Genomic DNA, 23,495 nt, shown 5'->3' on the forward strand with positions numbered 1-23,495 from the left:
ATATATAAACTTTTTTCGATACACTCAAAAACAAGGGACATACAGAATAAAAAAAGTGAATATGGGTTTATGATTAGTTTTTGCTCGAATTTTTGTATTATCGATCACGCATTGTACCGATCAGTTAGTCTTAGACACTTTTGGTTTATTGTTGTTAATTTTAAATTTGCAAATCCTAAAAATGGCACATCGTTATGAAAACAATGAACTTGTGGATATGTTGCTTATTTATGGAGAGTGTCTTCAAAGTGCTCCTGCTGCTTCGGTATTATACGCAGACCGCTTTCCTTTGCGGAATCATCCTACACCCAGAAGTTTCATAAATCTTATTCAACGGGCAAGGGATACTGGCGATTTACGGGAACATCGTGGAGGGCATGCAGGAAGAGGAAGGAGACCTGAAAATGTTCATAGGGAAGAACAAATTTTAAATCTGAGAGTGGCGGCTTTTGGGGTAGAAATACTATAATTTACGATTGAACATTTCCATCGTTCGTCTTTTTTATGCCCCAACACTTACGTGCTCCTAGTTATTTTTGCCTTTTAATTTGCAGAATTAAAGTTGATTTTTTTTCCGACTGTCGCCATTCTAGGTGCCTTTAGTTTATTTCATTTCTTTCTTTGTTATTATTATTATTATAATTATATGTGGCGAATTTTAAATTTTACTTCAGTCCAAAAAATATCTGTATATTAATATTTAATACCAATTATAAAATTAAAATACTGGAACGTAGCCAGTTCAAGATTAATGCGGAATCGAAGACGTAGGTGTCGCGCCAGGGCCAGTATCGATGCGTGTTACATCGAATAATCACAGCAAATGTCCTTGAAACAATGGGGTGAAGCCATGATACTAATACTCGAGATACAGTATTAGTCTCGAGACACGATATACTGCCAATACTCGAGATACAATATACTGCCAGTAATAATATAATGGGGTGAAGCTACGGCAAATTAAATAATTTTGGGCCGCTCCAAACCAATAGAATCTTTCCTAGCAAAACGTGCGTGATATTGTTTGTTTTGATTATTCATCGGGAGTTCGCGGTTCCGTAGAGATCTTTTATTTTATTTGGCTGGCGTTTTCGGCTTCGTTGGTGTATTTAATTTTTATTGAATATTAAAAACAATAACTAAAATTAGTTTTTTAAAAGCAAATCCATTTTCCACTTTATCATTGGAACAAAAAGTAGAAATAAAGGAGTTAGGGCGACCGTTGCCCGATTTAAATATAGAATTTTTTTTTCAGTTATTATAATTTATAAAAACAATAAAATTACTTATGTAAATATGGAAAACTGTATGTTGCCTGTGACCTGAAGTATTGACATTTCCACGTAGTTTTTGTAAGTTCATTTCCTTAAATTTCAAAATTTTTAAAATGTATATTTTTATCTACAAAAAAAATAGAAAACTTATTGCGTTATAATTTTGATAATAAAATGTAATAATTTCGATCACTCGTTCGGTCGTGATAAAATTAGATCAAGGTTTGGCTCTACCTCCCTGAACTGTCACGAGCCACCACTGAAATCTCATCGAAGAAGATCCAACAACAAGTACTCGAGTTGTTGCAGGGCAGGTCGGATTAAGTCAAACAAAAGTATGGACAACATTGCGCGAGAATCAATTTAATCCCTTTCACGTTCAACGTGTCCAAGCGCTACTGCCTCAAGACTTCCCCGGCAGAGTTCAGTTTTGTGAATGGTTCCTACAACAACATGAAAATGATCAACATTTTTCGAACAACATTTTAGCCATGGACGAGGCAATATTCACCCGAAATAACAATTTTCGAAATACGCATGTTTGGTCTATTGATAATCCCCATGCAATTTGTAGAACCAATTTTTAACACCGCTTTTCTGCTAATGTGTGGGCAGGAATTGTGAATGGGATACTTGTTGGACCAGACCGTTTGACGGGCGATGTTTATTTGGACTTTTTGCATAATAATAATAATAATAATAATATGTCTTTATTAAAAAAAAGCAATATTAATCTTACAATATTACTTAATACTACATTGCCAAGAAGGCGAAGATTAGCTTAAAGCTACCCTTTAACTCCTAACCTTCCTAACGTTCACAGTTTAAATAGAGAAAACGAGAAAAAAAAAACAAAAAAAGAAACAAGTATATATAAAGTATTTATCTTCTAGAACACTAGACTATATTTTGGATTGATTTAAAAACAAAAGTTTATAATATTTCCTATACACATTTACCGAAGTATTAAATATTGGTTTATAAGTATTAAAGAACTTAACGGCATTATAAGTAAAAGATCGCTCGAATAGAGCCGTGGAATGGATGCCGCACCATTTCAAGATATTGCATCTAATATTTCGAGTGTGAACCTGGTTTCTTGGTATTAACTTTTCAAAGAGATATTCAGGTCTTTGACTAACATATAATCGATAAAGAAAAGTAGAAGTGAAGAATTTGAATAGGTAAGGTAGCGTTAACCACCTCAACTGAAATATAGAGTCTGATACATGATCAAACTTTCCGAGGTTAAAAATAAATCTACAGCAAGTATTCTGCACGCGTTGCAGGCGGTAACGATTTATTTGGTCTAAGCAACGATAATAAACTATAAGGCAGTAATTTAAAATAGATAAAACAAGAGCCACTACTACAAAATGTGTTTATTTGCATAAAGCATACGCATGCTTAAATAACACCTCTGCAGAAGAGTGTTAACATGTTCCTTAAACCTTAAAGAACTGTCTATTGTAAGTCCCAGAACCTTCACAGTATCAGAGAACAAAATAGTTTCGTTATCCAATTGAATGTGAACAGTTTCTATTATATTTTTATGTGATCCTCGGTTTGAAAACAAAACCATTTTTGTTTTATTAGAATTAATGACAAGGTTATGCTCTTTTGAAATTTGATTTATTACGTCAAAATAATGTATGTATTGAGTGTCATCAGCATACTGATGTATTTCAGAATCTTTAACTAGACCGGGTAAATCTAAAGTATACTGGGTATGCCAACAAGGTGTACGGCTAAGATAGCGCCTTAACTATACGAGGTAGAGCAAAAAGTTCTACAGCAAAGTTGTAGGGTTGACAAAAACCTATGAACTAAAAATATTTTTATGTATACTGGGTGTCTCACAAAAAAGTTACTATCAAATATGATTTTTTTTAAATGGTACGCCCTATATATTATGATACTAAAATGTAAGGGAAAAAGAGTACTTTATTTTGGTATAACGTTTTTAAAATTTCCCTGCGGCGTTGCAACGTAATTAATTTTTTTATGTTATTTTTTGCCTTTTAGAGGGTTCGTTTAAAAAATCATAATTAACTTAAAATTTATTCTGCGCCTATGAAACTTGTACCACAGTTAGTATAGGGTACCTCCTCTAGGCACTTTCAAACTTGCTGAAATTAAATACGCAATATCTTAAATTTTTCAAATGGAACACCCTTTATATTTTTATCTAATTAAGTTTGTCCCTCAAATACCTTCATTTTTTATTTAATATGTCCTATAGCTAAACCAAGTACTTTTTGAGATATTTTAACTTTTCTGTAAAATACTATGCATAAAACGGGTATTCTTTAAGTTTTGATCAAGATTGCCTAGAAAAAATTATTGAAGAATTAGAATTATTACTTTTCCTACAATTATTATTATTATTATTATTATCATTACATACTTGAAAAATTAACCAACACAATTATTCATCTAAACTGCTAAAAAAAACAGCAAAATTAAATTACATACGAGGTAGGTACTTATATATTTTTGCATAAATGTACATCGTTACACTAATTTTAAATTTTAAAGATCAATTACAATTATTATAAATTGTGTTCAATATGACCTCCTAAATTTTGTACGCAAGCGTTTACCCTTTTTGAGAATGAGTCATTAACCTTTTCCAACATAATTGGCTTGACTGTTTGAAAAATCTCCCGAATTTTATTTTTCAGATTTTCACTTGTGGTAGGAGTTGTTTGATAGACTTTTTCCTTCACATATCCCCACAAGAAAAATCCAGTTTGGTCAAATCTGGGGACCTTGCGGGCCAAGGGACCGGCCCACCTCTCCTTATCCACCGGTCATCAAAATGCTCATTTAAAAAATTTCTAACAGCATGGCTATAATGAGCTGGAGAGCCGTCATGCTGAAACCAAATCCTATCTCGAACATGGTCAGGCAACGTTTGCAGAAGGACATTAAAATCGTTTTGTAAAAAGTTTAAATACATTTCACCTGTAAGATGTCCATTAAAAAAGTGCGGTCCAATAACGTAATGTCCTATTATTCCTGCCCAAACATTAAGCGACTATCTATGTTGATGATGAATTTTTCGGGTGAAGAATGGATTGCTGGTGTCGTAATAATGAAAATTGTGTTTATTAACACTGCCATTATTATGTACATTCCATAAGCTTCATCCGAAAAAAGCACAAAATTAAAAAATTCAGGCTGACGAATCTTATTTTGCAACCACTGACAGAAAGCCATTCTTCTTTCATAATCCTGCGGAAGTAATTCCTGCAACAATTGAATATGGTAAGGATGAAATTTTTTGCTTCGAAGCATGCGAGATATTGATGTTGCACTAAAGGGTAATTCTTTAGCAAGCTGCCTAACGCTTTTATGAGGATCTATAACGACACTTAAAGCTACTGTCATCCTGTTTTCCTCATTTGTAACTGGCTTCACCCGTTCATGCTTTTCATAAATTACACTTCCTGTTCTCTCAAATCTTTCTTTTAGTTTTTAAAACACTTATGCTTGGGGATGTCTCCTTTCAGGATAAAGTTGCGTATAAATTCTAGATGCCAAAAGGCTGTTTCTTTCAGCAGCTCTAAGGGCATATATCTTACCAACAAATTCCTCACGAGGAATATTCATATTGATTACAAAATGAACAATAAAAATTAAAAATCGATTAACTAACTCACTGATAATAATTTCCAAAATGGTTTTTGAAGAAAAAACATCGATCTTGTCTACTGCTGTCATAAAACTAATAATCTGACAATTATTATTTGACGTTTAAACCAATGTTTCTAAGCAATCTTGATCAAAACTTAAGAATACCCGTTTTATGCATAGTATTTTACAGAAAAGTTAAAATATCTCAAAAAGTACTTGGTTTAGCTATAGGACATATTAAATAAAAAATGAAGGTATTTGAGGGACAAACTTAATTAGATAAAAATATACAGGGTGTTCCATTTGAAAAATTTGAGATATTGCGTATTTAATTTCAGCAAGTTTGAAAGTTCTTTAAAAATACCCTGTATTAAAAAATTACAAATTATCATAGTCAGCCTAGAGGAGGTACCCTAGACTAACTGTGGTACAAGTTTCATAGGCGCAGAATAAATTTTAAGTTAATTGTGATTTTTTAAACGAACCCTCTAAAAGGCAAAAAATAACATAAAAAAATTAATAATTATCCCAGTAAATCTGTGATAAATCGATCCTAAAATATATCTCATTGAAATGTTTAAAATTGCGGATGGTTATAAATTTTTGTTTTTGTCTTTTAACTACTAATTTTAAAGTGCAGAAAGGTATTTGATTGTGATCACTTAAACCGGAAACAACGGTGCCACTTTTATGACAAATATCTTTAGTACTGATAAAAATGGGATCTAAGCATGTTGCAGTAGTATTTGTTATACGAGTTGGTTCATTTATAAATTGTACGTACCCAAAAGAGTTAAGCACAGAATATAATAATGAATTAGGTTTTAACATATCAATATTTAGATCTCCGAGAATTACTGAATAATCATAGGTCACTAAAAGATGTGGAATAACTTCTTCCAGGAAATTTATAATTTCAAACGCTTTCGATTTAGGGGCCCTGTATATTATAAGTATTGCAATATTGTGTATACCAATTTTAACATTTAGGAGCATAAATTTAAAGTTTACATTATTAACATTAATATTTACACCACCATACATAACACCACCCCCAACTCTGTCTAATCTATCCTTTCTAAAAAAGTTATAGCCTGGCATAGAAACCGCACTGCTTAATATATTTTCATTCAGCCACGTTTCACTTATACCCAAAATATTATATTTATTGTTTACAAATTTGAGAAAATCCGGAAAACTTGGCAATAAAGATCTAATATTTAAATTGGCTACATTTAAATAAGAATTTAATTGTTTGTTAGCCATTTCTTATAAACTATAAATATAAAAAACCAATAAAAATAGCTATTTCTCCCAGTAAAAAAGTTATTCGTAATTAATTTGAAATACATGTAGAATAATTACAAATGTCTAAAATGAAAAACAATAAATAAAATATAGGAAGTTCAAGTATGTATTCTACTCGTATCTTATTAATCTAAAATTATTTTAAAAGAAAAAAGTATATCCTATTTTTGTATATTTTTTTTGCCACATTTTAAATGTTAACAAATAATGGTAGTTTAACATAAAGTTAAAAAGTACTGAAGGTGTTTCTATTTAATCCATTATTAATCAGTATTAATTTAATACCCATCCTAAAAATCTGTTTTAAGCCTGATATTCTATTTTCTTCTACAATTAGAATCGACTGAGATATTGTAAATCAACAGAGGTATTTATTTTGATTTATGAGTTAATTTTAGATAATTCTATAATAATACAGATATTATATAGATATAGAGAATTACTTACTCAGAGAGATTCTTGTGATTATCTTTCTTAAAAACCGTTTTGTTACTTCAACAGTCCCAACAACACTTAACACAAAATTTTAAAAAAATCTAATATATATACATATTACATGTATATATATATATATATAGCACTTCATAAAAGTATACAAAAATATTAAAAATTATTCGAGTTAAATTACTCATCATTATTAGCTTATTTAAATTTATTTACAAAATTTTATATTCAAAAAAGGAAATTTGAACCTTTTAGAAGTTCATAGAAAATTTTAAAAAATTAATTAAATTTTTGATTTTATAGAAAAAAAATTTCAGTTTAAATTAGAACAAAAACTAAAATTCAAAAAACAAAACAATAAATCTTAAAATTAAATTAGTTTTAATTAATAAAAAATACATATTTTATGCTTTTTTTGCGTATCTTTTTATTGGAATTGAAAAGATTTATAATTAAATAAAACTTTTCATTTTATAGGAAAAGAAATCTGTCTTCAGTCAAAAAATGACAAAAATAAGCAAAGCTTATGTTTTTTAGATGTGTAATTTTAACGGTATTTTTTTGTCATTTAAAGCATATTATTTTTATACATTTTTTTAATATATATATATTTTTTGTTTTTCATTTAATTGAATTTTCCCCAACAGAGAAAATATTGTTTCCCTTTTAAATGTCAATAAAATCATTTAACACAACCTTACCTGTGCATATAAACATGTTAAAATTGTTTATAATTAGCGCATTTAATGTATGATTTACAATATTAGAAAAGCATTTCTGTATCAGCACTTAATATTTTTATATAAAAAAAAAACAAAATAATAATAATAATAATAATAATAATAATAACAATAATAATAACGATAATATGTCTTTATTAAAAAAAAGCAATATTAATCTTACAATATTACTTAATACTACATTGCCAAAGAAGGCAAAGATTAGCTTAAAGCTACTCTTTAACTCTTAACCTTCCTAACATTCACAGTTTAAATGGAGAAAACGAGAAAAAAAACAAAAAAATGAAACACGTATATATAAAGTATTTATCTTCTTGAATCTAATATTTCCTATACACATTTAACGAAGTATCAAATATTGGTTTATAAGTATTAAAGAACTTAACGGCATTATAAGTAAAAGATCGCTCGGACAGAGCCGTGGAATGGTGCGGCATGTTCAAGATATTGTATCTAATATTTCGAGTGTGAACTTGGTTTCTTGGATAAATAATAGATAAAAGATAGGTTAAAAGAAATTCGTGCTACGTAGAAAGTTGCTAGAAAAGCAATGACTATAGTTGCTAATATTAACTATGCTCGTGTATTAACTTTTATTCCAATAGAAGAGAAGTCTAATAACATAAATTATTCCTAAAACTCCAAAGGGTTTTTTTTCCTCTATTTTGATTAATAATGTGGAAAATTAATTCGATTCCAAGTAAAATTAAAATATATACTTCTAGATGCCTGAAAAACAAAAACAAGTGTTGGTAAATAATTGGTTAAGTATTAAATGTTAAAATAAATGTCAATCAATATTTTATATATGTATTTAGAAAAAAAAAATTAGCAATACTTAAAGCAGTTCATATTTTTTTGATTTTATAGAAAACAAATGATCAGTCTCAATTAGAAAAACTCAAAAATTCTTGTAAATCAAAAGCTAAAATACAAAAATTCAAAAAACAAAACAATAAATCTTAAAATAAAATTAGTTTTAATTAAAAAAATATATATATATATTTTATGCTTTTTTTGCCAGTTACGACCGGGCCTCGGGCAAGAGGAAGTGACTGAAAGCAGTGCGGGAAAGCTTTGTGAAATGCTTATTCGAGGCTGGGATGCAATAGAGCTCTACTTTTCAATTTATCAAATGGGTTTTAAATCCCTAGGACACCACAACAAACATAAATGTAATCCATAAAGAAGACAGATTTTGCAGCGGATAAGCAACAAGTATAAATAAGAAATAGAAATATCGGGATGATAAGTCTTCACGAACTAGCAAAAAACGCTTAGTAACCTGACATACAATTAGATAGTACCAGGTCGCGCTTAGTACAAAAATACTATAAAACATGGGTTTTTTACATATATTTAAAATGATTTCATAGATAAACAATATAAAATTTTGCCATTTAAACATGTATATCAGGCGACAATAAATACGACATAGGCGCACGGACTAGTTACTGCGGCATCTGCGACACATCAAAGATTCTAATAGATCTCTGAACTGGACTTTACGAAGAAAGATTTCCCAATCGCATTATTCTGAATCAGAAAACACTTCAACGTGTTGATGAACGTCTAAGGGAAACTGATAGGTTTCTGTTTTCCACTTAATGAGGTAATACTATTAAATTTCCTTAATGCAATTTTAGGATGTTTTGAAAAACGAATAATGGTGGTCGGAGGAGAGATCGGATCGAGAAAATATTTTAGACGCTGTAGCTGACACTCCTACAACGAGTACTCGAAAATTAGCTGCTCAGCTTCATTCGTCCAAAACAATTGTAGATATGGTACTTCAAGAACAACTGGTGTACCCATATCACTTACAAAAAGTGCATGAACTACTGCCCATAGATTTTGCTCCTAGAATACACTTCGCAAACTGGCTATTAGATCAGCAGCGAAATAACCCTTTAATTTTATCAGCACAATTCTTTTTACGGATGAAGCAGGGTTTACCAAAAATGGAATTGAAAACTTACAAAACTAATATCTGGGCAGGAATTATTGGCAATTTTTTGATTGGGCTATTTGAACTGCCACCACGTTTAAACGGAGAACCTTATTTGGAGTTCCTCCAGAACAATCTTCCAGATTTATTAGAAGATTTGCCCCTTGCAACCCGCCGAGATATGTATTTTATGCACCCCATTTTAGCCTTGCTGTAAGGCACCACTTAAATAATACTTTGGAAAACCGTTGGATAGGTAGAGGAGAAAATGGTTTTATAAATTTATTTTTTTATGAATTTGGTTCAAATTAGGTATTTTTAAAAAAAAGTAGGTCTTCTTGACCTTCTTGTTATTTTTTATCGTTTTTTAATTGTAATATTCATAACAAAGTTAGGTAGGATATTGAAAAGAAGAAACGAGCTCAGAGATTAATAGATTGAACCTCAGCTCCTAGGTATATAAAAAATCTATTATACCTCAAGTAAATTATTGTATTTAAAACTTATTGAACTTAAATTAAATTAAGTATATCGAACGGTATCGTTACAGATTTAAGTTCATATTTCTTTTAAATACGTGAATAAGTCTATTTTCTTCTTCTTTTCAATTGTTGAGCGTGTGAGATAAAAATTTCTAAATTGATTTTTGCTATAAGTGACGTAATACCCAATATAATAAGTAACTCATTAGGTAGAGGAGGACCTGTTGCTTGGCCTCCTCGGTCTCCCGATCTAACGCCATTAGATTTTTATCTATGGGGTCACCTCAAAACCTTGGTGTATTCCACCCCAGTCGATACTCGGGAAGAACTGCTCCAAAGAATTACATTTCATTGTGATAATATAAAAAACAATTTTGGGTTATTATTGTGGCGAGTGCAGCAGTCCTCGATTCGTCGTGCCCGCGAATGTGTTAGAGTTCACGGAGCCCACGTCGAACCTACTTATGAAGTTTTTAATAATTAATTGTTTATTGCTCGTATTGAAGAATTTAACTTTTGTTTACATAATTGGGTTTTTGGCATTTTTTTGTCAGTTGTTTTTTCTAATTTAAAAACTTACACTCATCATAGGTTTTTTTTTATTATTTTGTAAAAGTATTTTTTAGGACACCACTGTATTTTTAGGAAAATGTATTATTTTAAATTAAATGACTTACATCGAAACTTCTCTGTTCTTTAAATAACTTATCTCATTTTAAAAAAAATTTAAAAAAAAAACATTGGCTCGTTTATAATTTTTTTTCTCCAAAACGGTTCATTTTATCTATAATGAACAAGAGTATTAGCCTAAGGTTCAAGGTATCAACATACAGGGTGTTAAAAATATACGCATTAAAGTGTACAACCTAGTCCGCTCCTGGTAAAGTAAACAAGGTAAATGTATTTTAAGGAAGTCACTTTAAGAGATCCGTAATAGTGTTAATCACCTAAAATGTTTATTAAATTCTACCGGGTAGTTTAAAATTAATTTATGAAAAACCAATTTCCAGCAGCGTCCTTTAGGAGGCTGTATCTTCGTAAAAAAGGCCTGTAGGAATTTTTTTTATAGGAACGTTCGGTATTATTTTTCGATGTTCTACCTGAATCCGAGAGATTTCTCACATGAACCGGGACACCCTGTAGAATCCGCTACATATTCCTATGTACTTAAATTATTAATCCTATTATGTCGATATTAGTTTATCTCTTGTCAAATTAGCTCTTTTATTTGGATAACTCCACTTAAACCGTTATAATTATATTTTGCTGTTAATACAAGGTATTTAGTGAACTATATATTTTGTTTAAATGCTGAAGCGTACCTTAGGGTCCCAGTTACATCCATGTAACCGTCACACGGCCTTGTCCTAGACTGGCCCAACCCCCGGTGTGACATATGGTCTGACTTTGTATAGACGTTATAGCCATTTTTTTATGGAATTGAAAAGATTTATAATTAAATAAAAATTTTCATTTTATAGGAAAAGAAATCTGTGTTTAGTCAAAAAATTACATAAATAAACAAATCTTACGTTTTTTTAGGTGTGTAGTTTTAACGGTAATTTTTTGTCACTTAAAGCATATTATTTTTATATATTTTTTTAATTTATATATTGTTTGTTTTTCCCTCACGAGACCTACGTACGCATATAAACATGTTGAAATTGTTTATAATTAGCGCATTTAAAGTATGGTTTACAATATTAGAAAAGCATTTCTGTATTAGTACTTAATGTGTTTAAATAAAAAAAATCAAAATCATGTGAAAAAATTACAAAAGTCTAAAATAATAAAAAAGCGGTAAATAAAATACAGGAATTTCAAGTATGTATTCTATCTTATTAATCAAAAATTATTTAAAAGAAAAAAGTATATCCTATTTTTGTATTTATTTTATCACATTTTAAATGTCAACAAATAATGGTAGTTTAACATAAAGTTAAAAAGTACTTAGGTATTTCTAATTAATCCCTATAACATCCTAAAAATCTGTTTTAAGCCTGATATTCTATTTTCTTCTACAATTAGAATCCACTAAGATATTGTAAATCAACAGAGGTATTAATTTTGATTTATGTGTTAATCCTAGATAATTCTACAATAATGCAGATATGGATATAGAGAAACTTACTCAGAAAGGTTCTTGTGATTATCTTTTTTCAAAAACCGTTTTGTTACTTCCACAGTCCCAACAATACTACAACACTTCACACAAAATATAAAGAAAAATCTCTCTCTATATATATATAATAGCATTTCATAAAAGTATAAAAAAATATTAAAAATTAATGAAGTTAAATTACTTCTCATTATTAGCTTATTTAAATTTATTTACGAAATTTCATATTTAAAAAAGGAGTTTGAACTTTTTAGAAGTTCATAGAAAAGAAAAAAAAATTAATTAAATTTTTGATTTTATAGAAAAAAAAATCATTCTCGATTAGAAAAACTACAAAATTCTTGTAAATCAAAAACCAAAAATTCAAAAAACAAAACGATAAATCTTAAAATAAAATTAGTTTTAATTAATAAAAAATATATATTTTATGTTTTTTTTTTTTGCGTATAGCCAAATCTTACATTTTTTAGGTGTGTAGTGTTAACGGTCATTTTTGGTCGCTTAAAGCATATTATTTTAATACATTTTTTTAAATTACATATTGGTCTTTCACTTAATAGAATTTTCTCTAACATAGAATATATTATTTCCCTTTTAAATGTCAATAAATAAACATCACTGAACACAACCCTATATACATATACAGTGCTTTCATTTCAAAACAATCCACCCTTAATAACTTTCTAAAAAACGTTTAATTAGTTTTTAAGGGGGACGTTTAATTATGCATTTACTGAAGTTCTGTCAATCATCTCCTCACCTTCAGATAACTTCACTTTAATATGTCAAATGGGAACCCCATCGTGTGATACATCATAGTAAGGAGCGTAAAATTCTCTATTCAACGGTACCAAAAAAAAATGAAACCGGTAAATGTGCAAGCAAATAGTTAGCGAAAATGTGTAGAAATAATGAATATTTTATTTACGCCAAACTTTGGTAATTTAAATGAATACTTTTAGTGTGGTACCTATAATTTTTTTTTAAATTCTTACATTTTTTATAATAGATCATCAAAAAAAAAAAACAAGCAATTTAGAAGTGTAAATGTGTGGTAACAAACAGTACATTTAGTTCAAGCAAATTATTTATTTTTTTAAGTAAAGAATGTCATGTATATATGTAAAAAACACTGCAATACCTTACATTTTTTAAGGCGTTTAAAAAGCAGGCGATTTATTATTGTTAAAACTGTCAGTTTGACGGGTGCAATTTTTCAATTTTAGTTAAAACAGTGAGGTAATAAAATGGTGTGCTTTTACCCGAGAGCATTTAATGAAAGGTATCAAGATAAAAACGTGAGCCATAAATACGTATTAGAATTGATTTTTTGAAAATTTGAAGAGACGGGATCGATTTGCAATAAGAAAAAATATGAAAATAGAGTTGTCGATGAAGCATGCCAAGTTGAAGTACTAGGACAATTTGCTATGGATCCAACTGTGTCTATACCAAAGGCCGCAAAACTAGCAAATATTTCCACTGGTTCCGTACATAAAGTTTAAAAAAAAAAAAGTTCTTTCCTTATAAAATTAATATTCTTCATGAACTCGGAGAAGATGATTTTGATAGAATTCAATTTTGTGAAGTGATGTGCCAGCGAATTGACGAGGATCCCCATTTATTGAAGAACATTTGCTTCAGTGACGAATCGACCTTTTTTTAATGGCCTGGTAAACAGACATAACTGTAGATACTGGGATAATGAAAATCCGCATGTTTTTCGGGAAGGCCATACCCAATATCCCCAAAAAATTAATGTTTGGGCAGGAATTTATGGGAATGAAATAATCGGGCCATTTTTTTTTGGAAGAAAATTTGACTGGCGAAATTTATTTAAACCTTTTAGAAAATGCAATATACCCTTCCATCATCCAATCTATGGAAAATCAAGTAGATCAACATGGTGTTATATTACTGAAGGAAAATAATATACATTTTCAGCAGGATGGAGCTCCCGCGCACTACACTTTGGTAGTTCGAGAGTGGCTTGATGAAAATTTTCGAGAAAAGTGGATTGGCAGACGTGGTGCAATCGAATCGCCTGCGCGGTCTCCGGACCTAACTCCACTAGATTTTTTTCTTTGGGGCTACTTAAAAAGCAAAGTTTATAAAACCCCACCTGAGAGTATTGAAAATTTAAAAAATAGAATATTTTAAGAATGCAGAGAAATTAGCGGGCAGACCCTTGCCAATGTTCGTAAGGAGTTTGAAAATAGGCTTTTTTATTGTCTTGCTAATAACGGCGCGCATTTTGAACATTTAATAAAATAAATTTGTTAAACTAATTAAATTTGTTTTTCTACCCTACCGATTTACACTTTAATTGCTTCTTGGTCAATCAATTTTATTTTTTTTTACAACCATTGATAGCATAATGAATGCCCTTTAAAATAATGTATCACACCATGGGGTAGCCATTTGACATACCAAAGTTTGGCGTAAATAAAATATTTATTATTTCTATACATTTTCGCTAACTATTTGCTTACACATTTACCGATTTCATTTTTTTTGGTTCCGTTGAATAGAGAATTTTACGCTCCTTACTATGATGTATCACACGATGGGGGTTCCCATTTGACATATTAAAGTGAGGTTAGCTGGAGGTGAGGAGGTGATTGACAGAACTTCAGTAAATGCATAATTAAACGTCCCCCTGTATATCTAATTTGACGTGTTTTTTTTTTTTTAAGAAAGTTATTAAGGGTTCGTTTTGAAATGAAAGCACTGTATATTAAAAAATATTAAAAATTAATCGAGTTAAATTACTCATTATTATTAGCTTATTTAAATTTATTTACAAAATTTCATATTCAAAAAAAGAAATTTGAACCTTTTAGAAGTTCATAGAAAATAAAAATTTTTATTAAATTTTGATTTTATAGAAAAAAAATATCATTCTCAATTAGAACACCTACAAAATTCTTGTAAATCAAAAACTAAAATTCAAAAAACAAAACAATAAATCTTAAAATAAAATTAGTTTTTTGTATGTTTTTTTCGCCATGGAATTGTAATTTTGTCATGGAATTGAAAAGATTTATACCTAATTAAATAAAAATTTATATTTGTTATTTATTATAGAAAAAGAAATCTGTTTTCAGTCAAAAAATTACAAAAATAAACAAAGCTTACATTTTTTAGGTGTGTAGTTTTAACGGTAATTTTTTGCCACTTAAAGCATATTATTTTTATATACTTTTTTAATATATATTTTGTTTGTTTTTCACTTAATTGAATTTTCCCTCACATAGAACATATTATAAATAAATAAAAATCATTTAACACAACCCTATGTACGTACAAGCATATTAAAATTGTTCTTAATCTTTATCAATAATACATTAATATCCTTGTCAAATCCAAAAAAAAAATTTTTGACTTTACATATTCAGACATAATCAGAGCATTTAAAGTATTGTTTACAATATTAGGAAACCTTTTCTGTATTAATACTTAATGTTTTTAAATAAAAAAATCAAAATACATGTCGAAAAATTACAAAAGTCTAAAGTAAAAAAATAATAAATAAAATACAGGAAGTTCAAGTATGTACTCTATCTTATTAATCTAAAATTATTTTAAAAGAAAAATATATATCCTATTTTTGTATATTTTTTACCACATTTTAAATATCAATAAATAGGAGTTATTTAACATAAAGTGCTTAAAAAGTACTGAAGGTGTTTCTATTAAAACTATTATCAACCAGTATTATTTTAATATCCCTATAAGATCCTAAAAATCTGTTTTAAGCCTAAGATTCTATTTTCTTCTACCATTAGAATCCATTGAGATATTGTAAATCAATAGAGGTATTTATTTTAATTTATGAGTTAATCCTAGATAATTCTATAATAATACAGATATTATATAGATACAGAGAATTACTTACTCAGAAAGGTTCTTGTGATTATCTTTCTTAAAAACCATTTTGTTACTTCAACAGTCCGAACAACACTTAACACAAAATTAAAAAAATATATATATATATAAAAAAAATGCGAATTAAACCGTGTCAAAAATTCAACCGGCGTGTCCACTAATTTGTGTAAAATTCAATCAAACCAGTACAATATCTAGTACGGTTTTTTTTTGCTGCTAACACCGGTGTTTCTTTTAACAACTGAGACGATATTTGAATTCGAGCAGTATTTTGTTGCCTGTTATCACGTGACCTCGGCTCAGCCAGTACTATGGTACGGTTACCGACGCAACGTCAAGCGAGTAAACCTATGCGGCTAAACCATTTGTTTATACACATGATTCGATTAAAAAAAAAGAGGAGAAAGAACCTGGAAATGTCGGGGATCTAACAGAATCTAGTTGACAACTTTGTCGGAAAGAAATTTCGTAAAAAACTTACTGTTTTTGGAACGCAAAAAATGTATAGTGGTATAGTTAAAAATGATTTGTTTATTCAAAATATCTGTTTTTTTTTTTGAATTGTCAGGAACATATAGTTGGCAAAAGCGAGTTTTTTTTGGTAAAATAATTGTTTTAACCAAATGGCGAAAAACAGTTGTATGTTGCAGTAATAGGCCATGTACCTACATTCATCATATCTTCAACTTCAAAACTTTTTTATTTGTCCTCAAGATACAGAGTTATAGTAACAACACAATAATAATAATAGAAAAAAATATGACAAATAAATTAAATCCAACCACCCAGAGCGTGGCAATGTTATTTTGTAGTGATAATAGCAGAAGGGCGTTTTTGGATCATGTCCAACTAATTCTTAATGGAGAACTTATCTTTTTACATTTATCAAGTAAAAATCTAGGCCTAATGAGAGACGTCAAGCTAAAGTTCACAGATTACATTACAAGTTGCCTTAAGAAAGGATTTTTAATGCTAAAAAAACTTTACAAGCATAGATCTTATTTGTCAAAAGGAACAAAAAAAATTTTATACGACTATCCTATTTTACTTATGCAGATACAGTGTATGGATCATTTTTAGACTTTGCAACTATCTACGCTAACTCTACAAGAATTCAAAAATTACAGAACTCGTGCATAAGGTTTATTTGTGGAATTAGACGTATAGATACGATAGTAGAAAGGGTATCACATAAATTAGTTGGTCTTAAATGGCTTAATATGTTAAATCGCCGAGAGTTGCGCTCTATATGTTTTTTTTACAAAATAATGAAATTGAAAGCACCACCATATTTCTATAATAGTAATAATAATAATAATTATTATTATTATTAGTATTATTATTATTATTATTATTTGCATTTTGACAGACAAAATGCGGATTAAAAGGCATAATTTCAGCTTCTCAACGCAGTTGAGGGCTGTTGTAGCCTATAAAGTAGAATAATTTATCCAAAAAAGTAAGTACCCAAAGAAAAATAAATAAATAGTGCACAAAAATCGAGAAAACAAATTTAAAACATCTTTATATAAATAAAATGAAAAAGAGAATATACAAAAATAAAAACCTAATAATAAAATATAACAAATCCAAAATTCATATTTTTAGATGCATTGTTTTTAAATAATATTCTAAAGCTTAGATTACATGCATTTTCAAAAGCCGTTTGTCGTTAGCGAAAGATCAGTAATATATTTATTTACTACAGATGCAATATCATCAGAAAATGATCGTTTAAAAATTTCTTTTCGTTGTCGTTGAATATCTAAACGACGTCTATTGCTAACATTAGCCTGATGATGAATATCAGCTCTAAATACCACCCTATACAAAAGATATTGTGGGCACCTCATCTTAAGAATATTGTAGCAAAATACCACATAATGTAACTCTCTCCTCGATGACATGTTAAGCCACTCAAAATCTTTTAACTTGTGCGACACTCCATATGGCCTGCGACTACCAAAAATAAACCTTATACATGGATTTTGCAACTTTTGTATACGCTTTTTATCTCTGTTGTCTAAACAAGGGACATCCACAGTATCACAAAAGTTAAAATGAGAAAGAATGAGTGAGTCGCACAGCATTCGCTTAGTATCCACATTTAACTCATGGCACTGCGTATATAAAGTTTTCAACATTGAATAGGCTTTCTGCAATTTTGATGTCTTATGATATGAGATTCTTAATCCTATATCAATGTACAAACCGAGATTTTTGCAAATATTTTGAAATACGATAGGCTCGTTATTAATTTGTATTTTTAAATTTTCCAATAGGTGCTGCCTTAAATTTTGTTTGGTAAATAACATCGCAACAGATCTCTAAGGGTTTAACTGTAAGCAGTGTTTTACAGATAAGTTATATAGACTTGACAAGTCTTCATTTAAACAATCACCAGCATTGCCCGGATTTGACGAATCAAAAGACAACATCAACTGAGTATCATCAGCATAACTATGATGTTTAGTATACTTTAAACATTTAAACTCCGTCTATTTTTCAAACACCTTGTATAAAAAATTAAAAATAGAATAAGTTTTCGGTTAACCAAGAGCTTTAGTAAACCGTGATGGTTTCCATGGCATATGGGGATTAAAAAAATCGCTTATGTTATTATTAAAAAATTTAAACAATGTCATCATAAAATTGCAGTCAATAGTAAATAGACCTTCTAAGAGTCCTTGAGAATTAGAATTCATGATGGATTGTTTAAGTTTAGAAAATTCCACTTCAATTATCACCAAGCAGTGATCTGATATATTAGACATATCCAACACGTATGTATCTAAACAGAGAGCAGGACTTAATCATGATAACATCAATTAAAGAACAAAGTTTGTAGTATGTATGATCCTGGTAGGTTGCTTTACTAGTCTTATAAAATTTGTGAAAAATACTAGGACCTGCAATATTAGGTAATGAGAAATCGATGATTAAGTAGCCCAAAAAAAAAACATAATTAAACCGAATAAAAAATTATATATTGAGTTTCTTAGGTCTTCAATATACATACCTAAATTGACGCCTGGAATCTAAAGCATGACCTTTTTCCTTCAAACAATGTTCCCAAGGTCTATTGACTCGAAGAATTAAATAAAAAATTCGACAGCTGCTTCTCAATCGTAATGCATGAGAGTTTTGTTATAGTTAATAAATTATCAAAAGGTCCATCACATAGCCAAGTTTTTCATAATCCGACTATAAAAAACGGTCTGGCTTTGTAAAGTGTAAAAATTTGTTAAAGTTGGAGTATAATGAACCAAAGTTAAAAATGTGCATTTGTGCGTTATACTAATTTAAATTTTCTTTGCAATTTAAGTAACCGCTATCAATGGTCAAAAGAAAAAAAACTTACTAGTGCTAAAAGTGAATAATGTGTTTAGTCTACTAATAAGAAATATGCAAACCTACCAAATAATAGAATACAATAAATCTGTTCTTCAAATACTCGAATTAAACCGTAACCTGAAACATACCTGCTACATTTAGCTATTTATGACCGGTGAAAAATTAATATCTTTTTCCAGTATTCCCAGCAATTATTTAAAAGAATATTTTATTATTTTACTGGCACAAATACAGTTTTATTTTGACAATTTTATTCATAAGAAATTTTGAAGAATAAAATTCACAACTTTTTCTTTAATTCAACTAATAATTTTTTTTTGGTCATTCGTGCTTTTTTCATGCTTATCAATAATTGTAAATCTTTCATTCCGCATCATAAACTTATAAATAATAGCAAAAAGTCATAAACTGAAAGTGCAATAACTAACTCAAAGGAAACGTTTTGACGTTTTTGTTTAATTATGTAAAAATCGATGAGAATATGTAGAATTACTGTTTAGTACATAAAAGAAACTTGACGTGATAACAGCTTATCACTAATGAGTCATGAATTTTGTAAAATGGTAAATATTTAAAGGTAATTTAAAATTTGTACCTATGGTCTAATGATACATATTAAAAACACCTTAAACGGTTTTAAAATTACATTGCCATTAATAATAATAAATTTATGATTTAAATGTTTAATAGTTATTAATTATATAGTTAATTAATGAAGAATTCAAATATAAAAAAAGTCAGAGAAGTGGAAAATCTTAAATCGTGATAATTACGTCCAGTCGCTAAATATCGAAGGGTTGCGGTTAACCGTTCATGTGCACTTATTGCAGGTCTCATAGCTGTGTCCTGACGTTTTATTTATGGAGTAACCATTTCTAACAATTCTACATAGGTATTTGCATCCATTCGTAGATAATTACGCCTGGGCAACATGGCAATAACCAAAAGTAACGGCTCGCAGTTCTAGAATATAGATTAAATGATGTTATTTAAAAATGTTTTAATAACGATTTTGTTATTTTATATACATGCCAATTAGTGTTAAAAGACAGTAAAGTTACATTGTGTAATTGTATATAATTTTAATGAAGATATAAGTCAGAATCCATTAAGTGTCTTCAGCATAACCAGAAGTGTAAATGTCTTGCATTTTAAATTATTTAACTATAAATTATAAATTTTAATGACATATCCACAATAACAGTAATTTATAATTAAACGATAAATAAATGTAACACCGTTGTCTTTTAACACAATAGGAGAAGACACCCTTGATCCTCTATAGCCTTGCGAACTTCATAAATATATATGTATATAAATTACGAAGTCGCAGTTCTAATAAGAAAAAAAAAACTATCATTGATGGCAAATCATCTCGTTTTTAATTATACTTTTTTAAGGATGTTAAAGGCTATTAATATAATAAATAATTATTTATTATATAAAGAATATGTATTTATTCAGGCGCGGGTAATCTTATTGGAAATTGAAACGCCAGGTCTGATTTAATCACATTTATCAGCGGATTGTTATTAATAAACGGGTTTTAATTCGTTAGGACCAAAACTTACTTACATTAAATGGGGAAATATTTTTAGAAAATAATTCTTTATTTTGTTTGTAAAATGTGATTTTTTTGCTTTCTTATGGTGTAAATTTTATGTAGCCAAACATTTAATGTTTTACAAGAATATACCAAATATCAACATTTAGACATAAAATATGAAAAAAAAAATTAAATTAGATTCAGTTATATAGCTTTGGTGGCGAATGCCTTTAAGACAATAAAATAATAACCGCAAGCCCCTGGAATATATAAACAAATTATTTATAATGCCTAAAAGAAAAAACAGGATACTTACAAAAGAACGGCCTGTAATAGCCGAGTAACCTGTAAAGTGACAAAATGCCTCGCACAAACTGCAAAATTCTTATCAAAAAATTATCATGGTTTTAACTGCTTCTAAATATAAGTTTACATATATCGATATCAATACTTCAGTACGTGAAGTTACCGAATTTCCTAAATTTATTTAATATTTTCAGATTGATGTAATCAATCTGGTGAAGTGTTACCTGGCGATAGGAATAGTTATGTTGGATGAATAGTCGAGTTTCGCAAACAAAAAACGACACCCGCCTCTTATGGGACGAATTCAAAATCCTATAATTTGCGAAAGCGAAATGTGTGTTTTCGTGTTGGTGTTAAGAATTAAGATATGGCGTCCTACTAAACAGTTCTACAATAATGCAGGTAAGTTTGCTTCTAAACTTTCTAAGCTCTTTGTATAGGAATTTAGATCGTTCCAAGGCAGGAAAATGGCATAAAAAGCATTTAATTCTTTGCACAGACTATACAGAAACATCTGGTTCTGACGATTATGTATGTACCGTAGCTTGTACTTAACTTTTAACTGTGCATTAACTCAAACTCAAACTCAAAAATGCTTTATTGTCAATATAAACATAGAAGTTGTAGACAAAGCCAATAGACTGTACATTAAATGAATAACGAGAAACTAATTTAAAATAAAAAAAAATTATATAAAACTTTGAAAAATACTTAAATGTTAATCATTAAAAAACTCACTTAAACTATAGTACGCTTTACTAGCAAGAAATATTTTCGTCCTTGTACGTAGGCTTTTTTCAGTCTTAAGTTGTCTTATTTCTAGTGGAAGTTTATTAAACAGCTTTCTACCTCCATATATGATAGAGCTACGGACAAGTTCAAAATGAGCAAGGGGTAGCCTCAAAAATAATTTTGTCGCGTATTATAGTGGCTTTCTAAGTGGAGTTCCTGTTTATATTTTCTAAAAACTAAGCAAACTGTTTCCAACATAAAGATACAACACAGGGTTAAAATATTAGGACTTACAAAAAGCGGGCGACATGAGTCACGAGGCTTGGCCCTACATAGATATCTAATGGCCCTTTTCTGGAGTACAAACACTGAACTAAAAAGTGAATTTGAACATGAACCCCAAAAGCAAATTCCATATCGAAAGTGCGACTCGATAATCGCGAAGTATGCAGATCTGGCGATGGAGAAATTAAGACTGGTGGCAATAACCCTTAGGGCGTAGCAGCCTGATGAGACTTTTCTACATACATTTACAATATGGTCTTCAAATTTAAGGAACTTGTCTATGGAAAGACCTAAAAACTTACTGAACGATGCCATGGTGATGGCTTCATTATTCAAACATATATCATTTGTATTACATTTAAAATTAAGGATATTTGTTTTGGAAACATTAAATGTCAAAAAATTTGCATCACTCCAGTCTTTTATTTTTAACAAATCTGCACGTATATTGGCCTCCATTTAAGAAACATCAGAGTCGTGCCAGAGGATAGTGGTATCATCGGCAAACATGTAAATTTGCCAGTTACCTGCAATTGTGGCAGATCGTTCACATAAATGAGAAAAAGTAAAGGACCAAGTACTGATCCTTGCGGAACACCCACATTTATATTAAGTTCCTTAGAGATACCACCATTAAATTTGACAGCCTGGACACGATTTGATAAGTAGGAACGAAACCACTCAAGGGCAGTTCCTCTGAAACCATAGAGCTCCAGTTTCATCAGCAGCACTCTGTGACTCACGCAGTCAAATGCGTTGGATAAGTCACAGGATACCGCTGCTGCAACTTCACCAACATTCAGTCGGTTGTACAGGTGCTGTAGAAAGCTAAAGATAGCATCATTTGTGCTCACAGACTTACGAAAGCCAAACTGCTGAAGACTCAATAGGCCAAACCTATTTAAAAATGAAACCATCCTCACCTTAACGAGCCGTTCCACTATTTTGGCTAAAGTAGGCAATAACGCTATAGGTCTAAAGTTAGAAGGACAGTCGCGATCGCCACCCTTGTAAAGAGGAACAATCATTGCTCTTTTTAAGCACTCTGGGAAAACTCCAGACATAAATGAAAAGTTAATTGACTCGGCCAAGACTTGCAAAGCATCAAGAGGTAAAGCAGTAAATATTTTAAGAGAAAGCCCATCCCAACCTGATGAACTCTTATTCTTAATATTAACCATTAACTGTTTAAGCTCCTCTACACTTGTGGGGGCAAAAAAGAAAGATTCGGCTACTACCACATTACTGAGATAGCTCCTGGGATCTATTTTTTGTGAGAGATTGGCTGCAAGGCTACTAGCAATATCACAGTAGAAGGAATTGAGGACATTGGAATCTAAGGTACTTGGAATAACCAAGACATTATTTTTTTGCCCCTTAGCTCAATTAAAATCTTCCAAGACTCTTTTGCTCTGTTGGAGGAACTATTT

The 23,495-nt window shown here is 29.8% G+C and overlaps 1 protein-coding gene across 1 annotated transcript in view; it reads right to left on the reverse strand.

Annotated features, from left to right (window-relative positions):
• Nucleotides 1–16,091, reverse strand: part of LOC126744015 (sodium-independent sulfate anion transporter-like) — a 118,234-nt gene extending 102,143 nt beyond the window's left edge. The window contains exon 1 of the mRNA XM_050451329.1: nucleotides 15,853–16,091. Coding sequence (XP_050307286.1) covers nucleotides 15,853–15,890 — 38 coding nt within the window. The 5' untranslated portion in view covers nucleotides 15,891–16,091. The remainder of the gene's footprint in view (nucleotides 1–15,852) is intronic.
• Nucleotides 16,092–23,495: the final 7,404 nt, after the last annotated feature.

This window comes from Anthonomus grandis, chromosome 1 (assembly GCF_022605725.1).
Source record: "Anthonomus grandis grandis chromosome 1, icAntGran1.3, whole genome shotgun sequence".
NCBI classification, from domain to species: domain Eukaryota; kingdom Metazoa; phylum Arthropoda; class Insecta; order Coleoptera; family Curculionidae; genus Anthonomus; species Anthonomus grandis.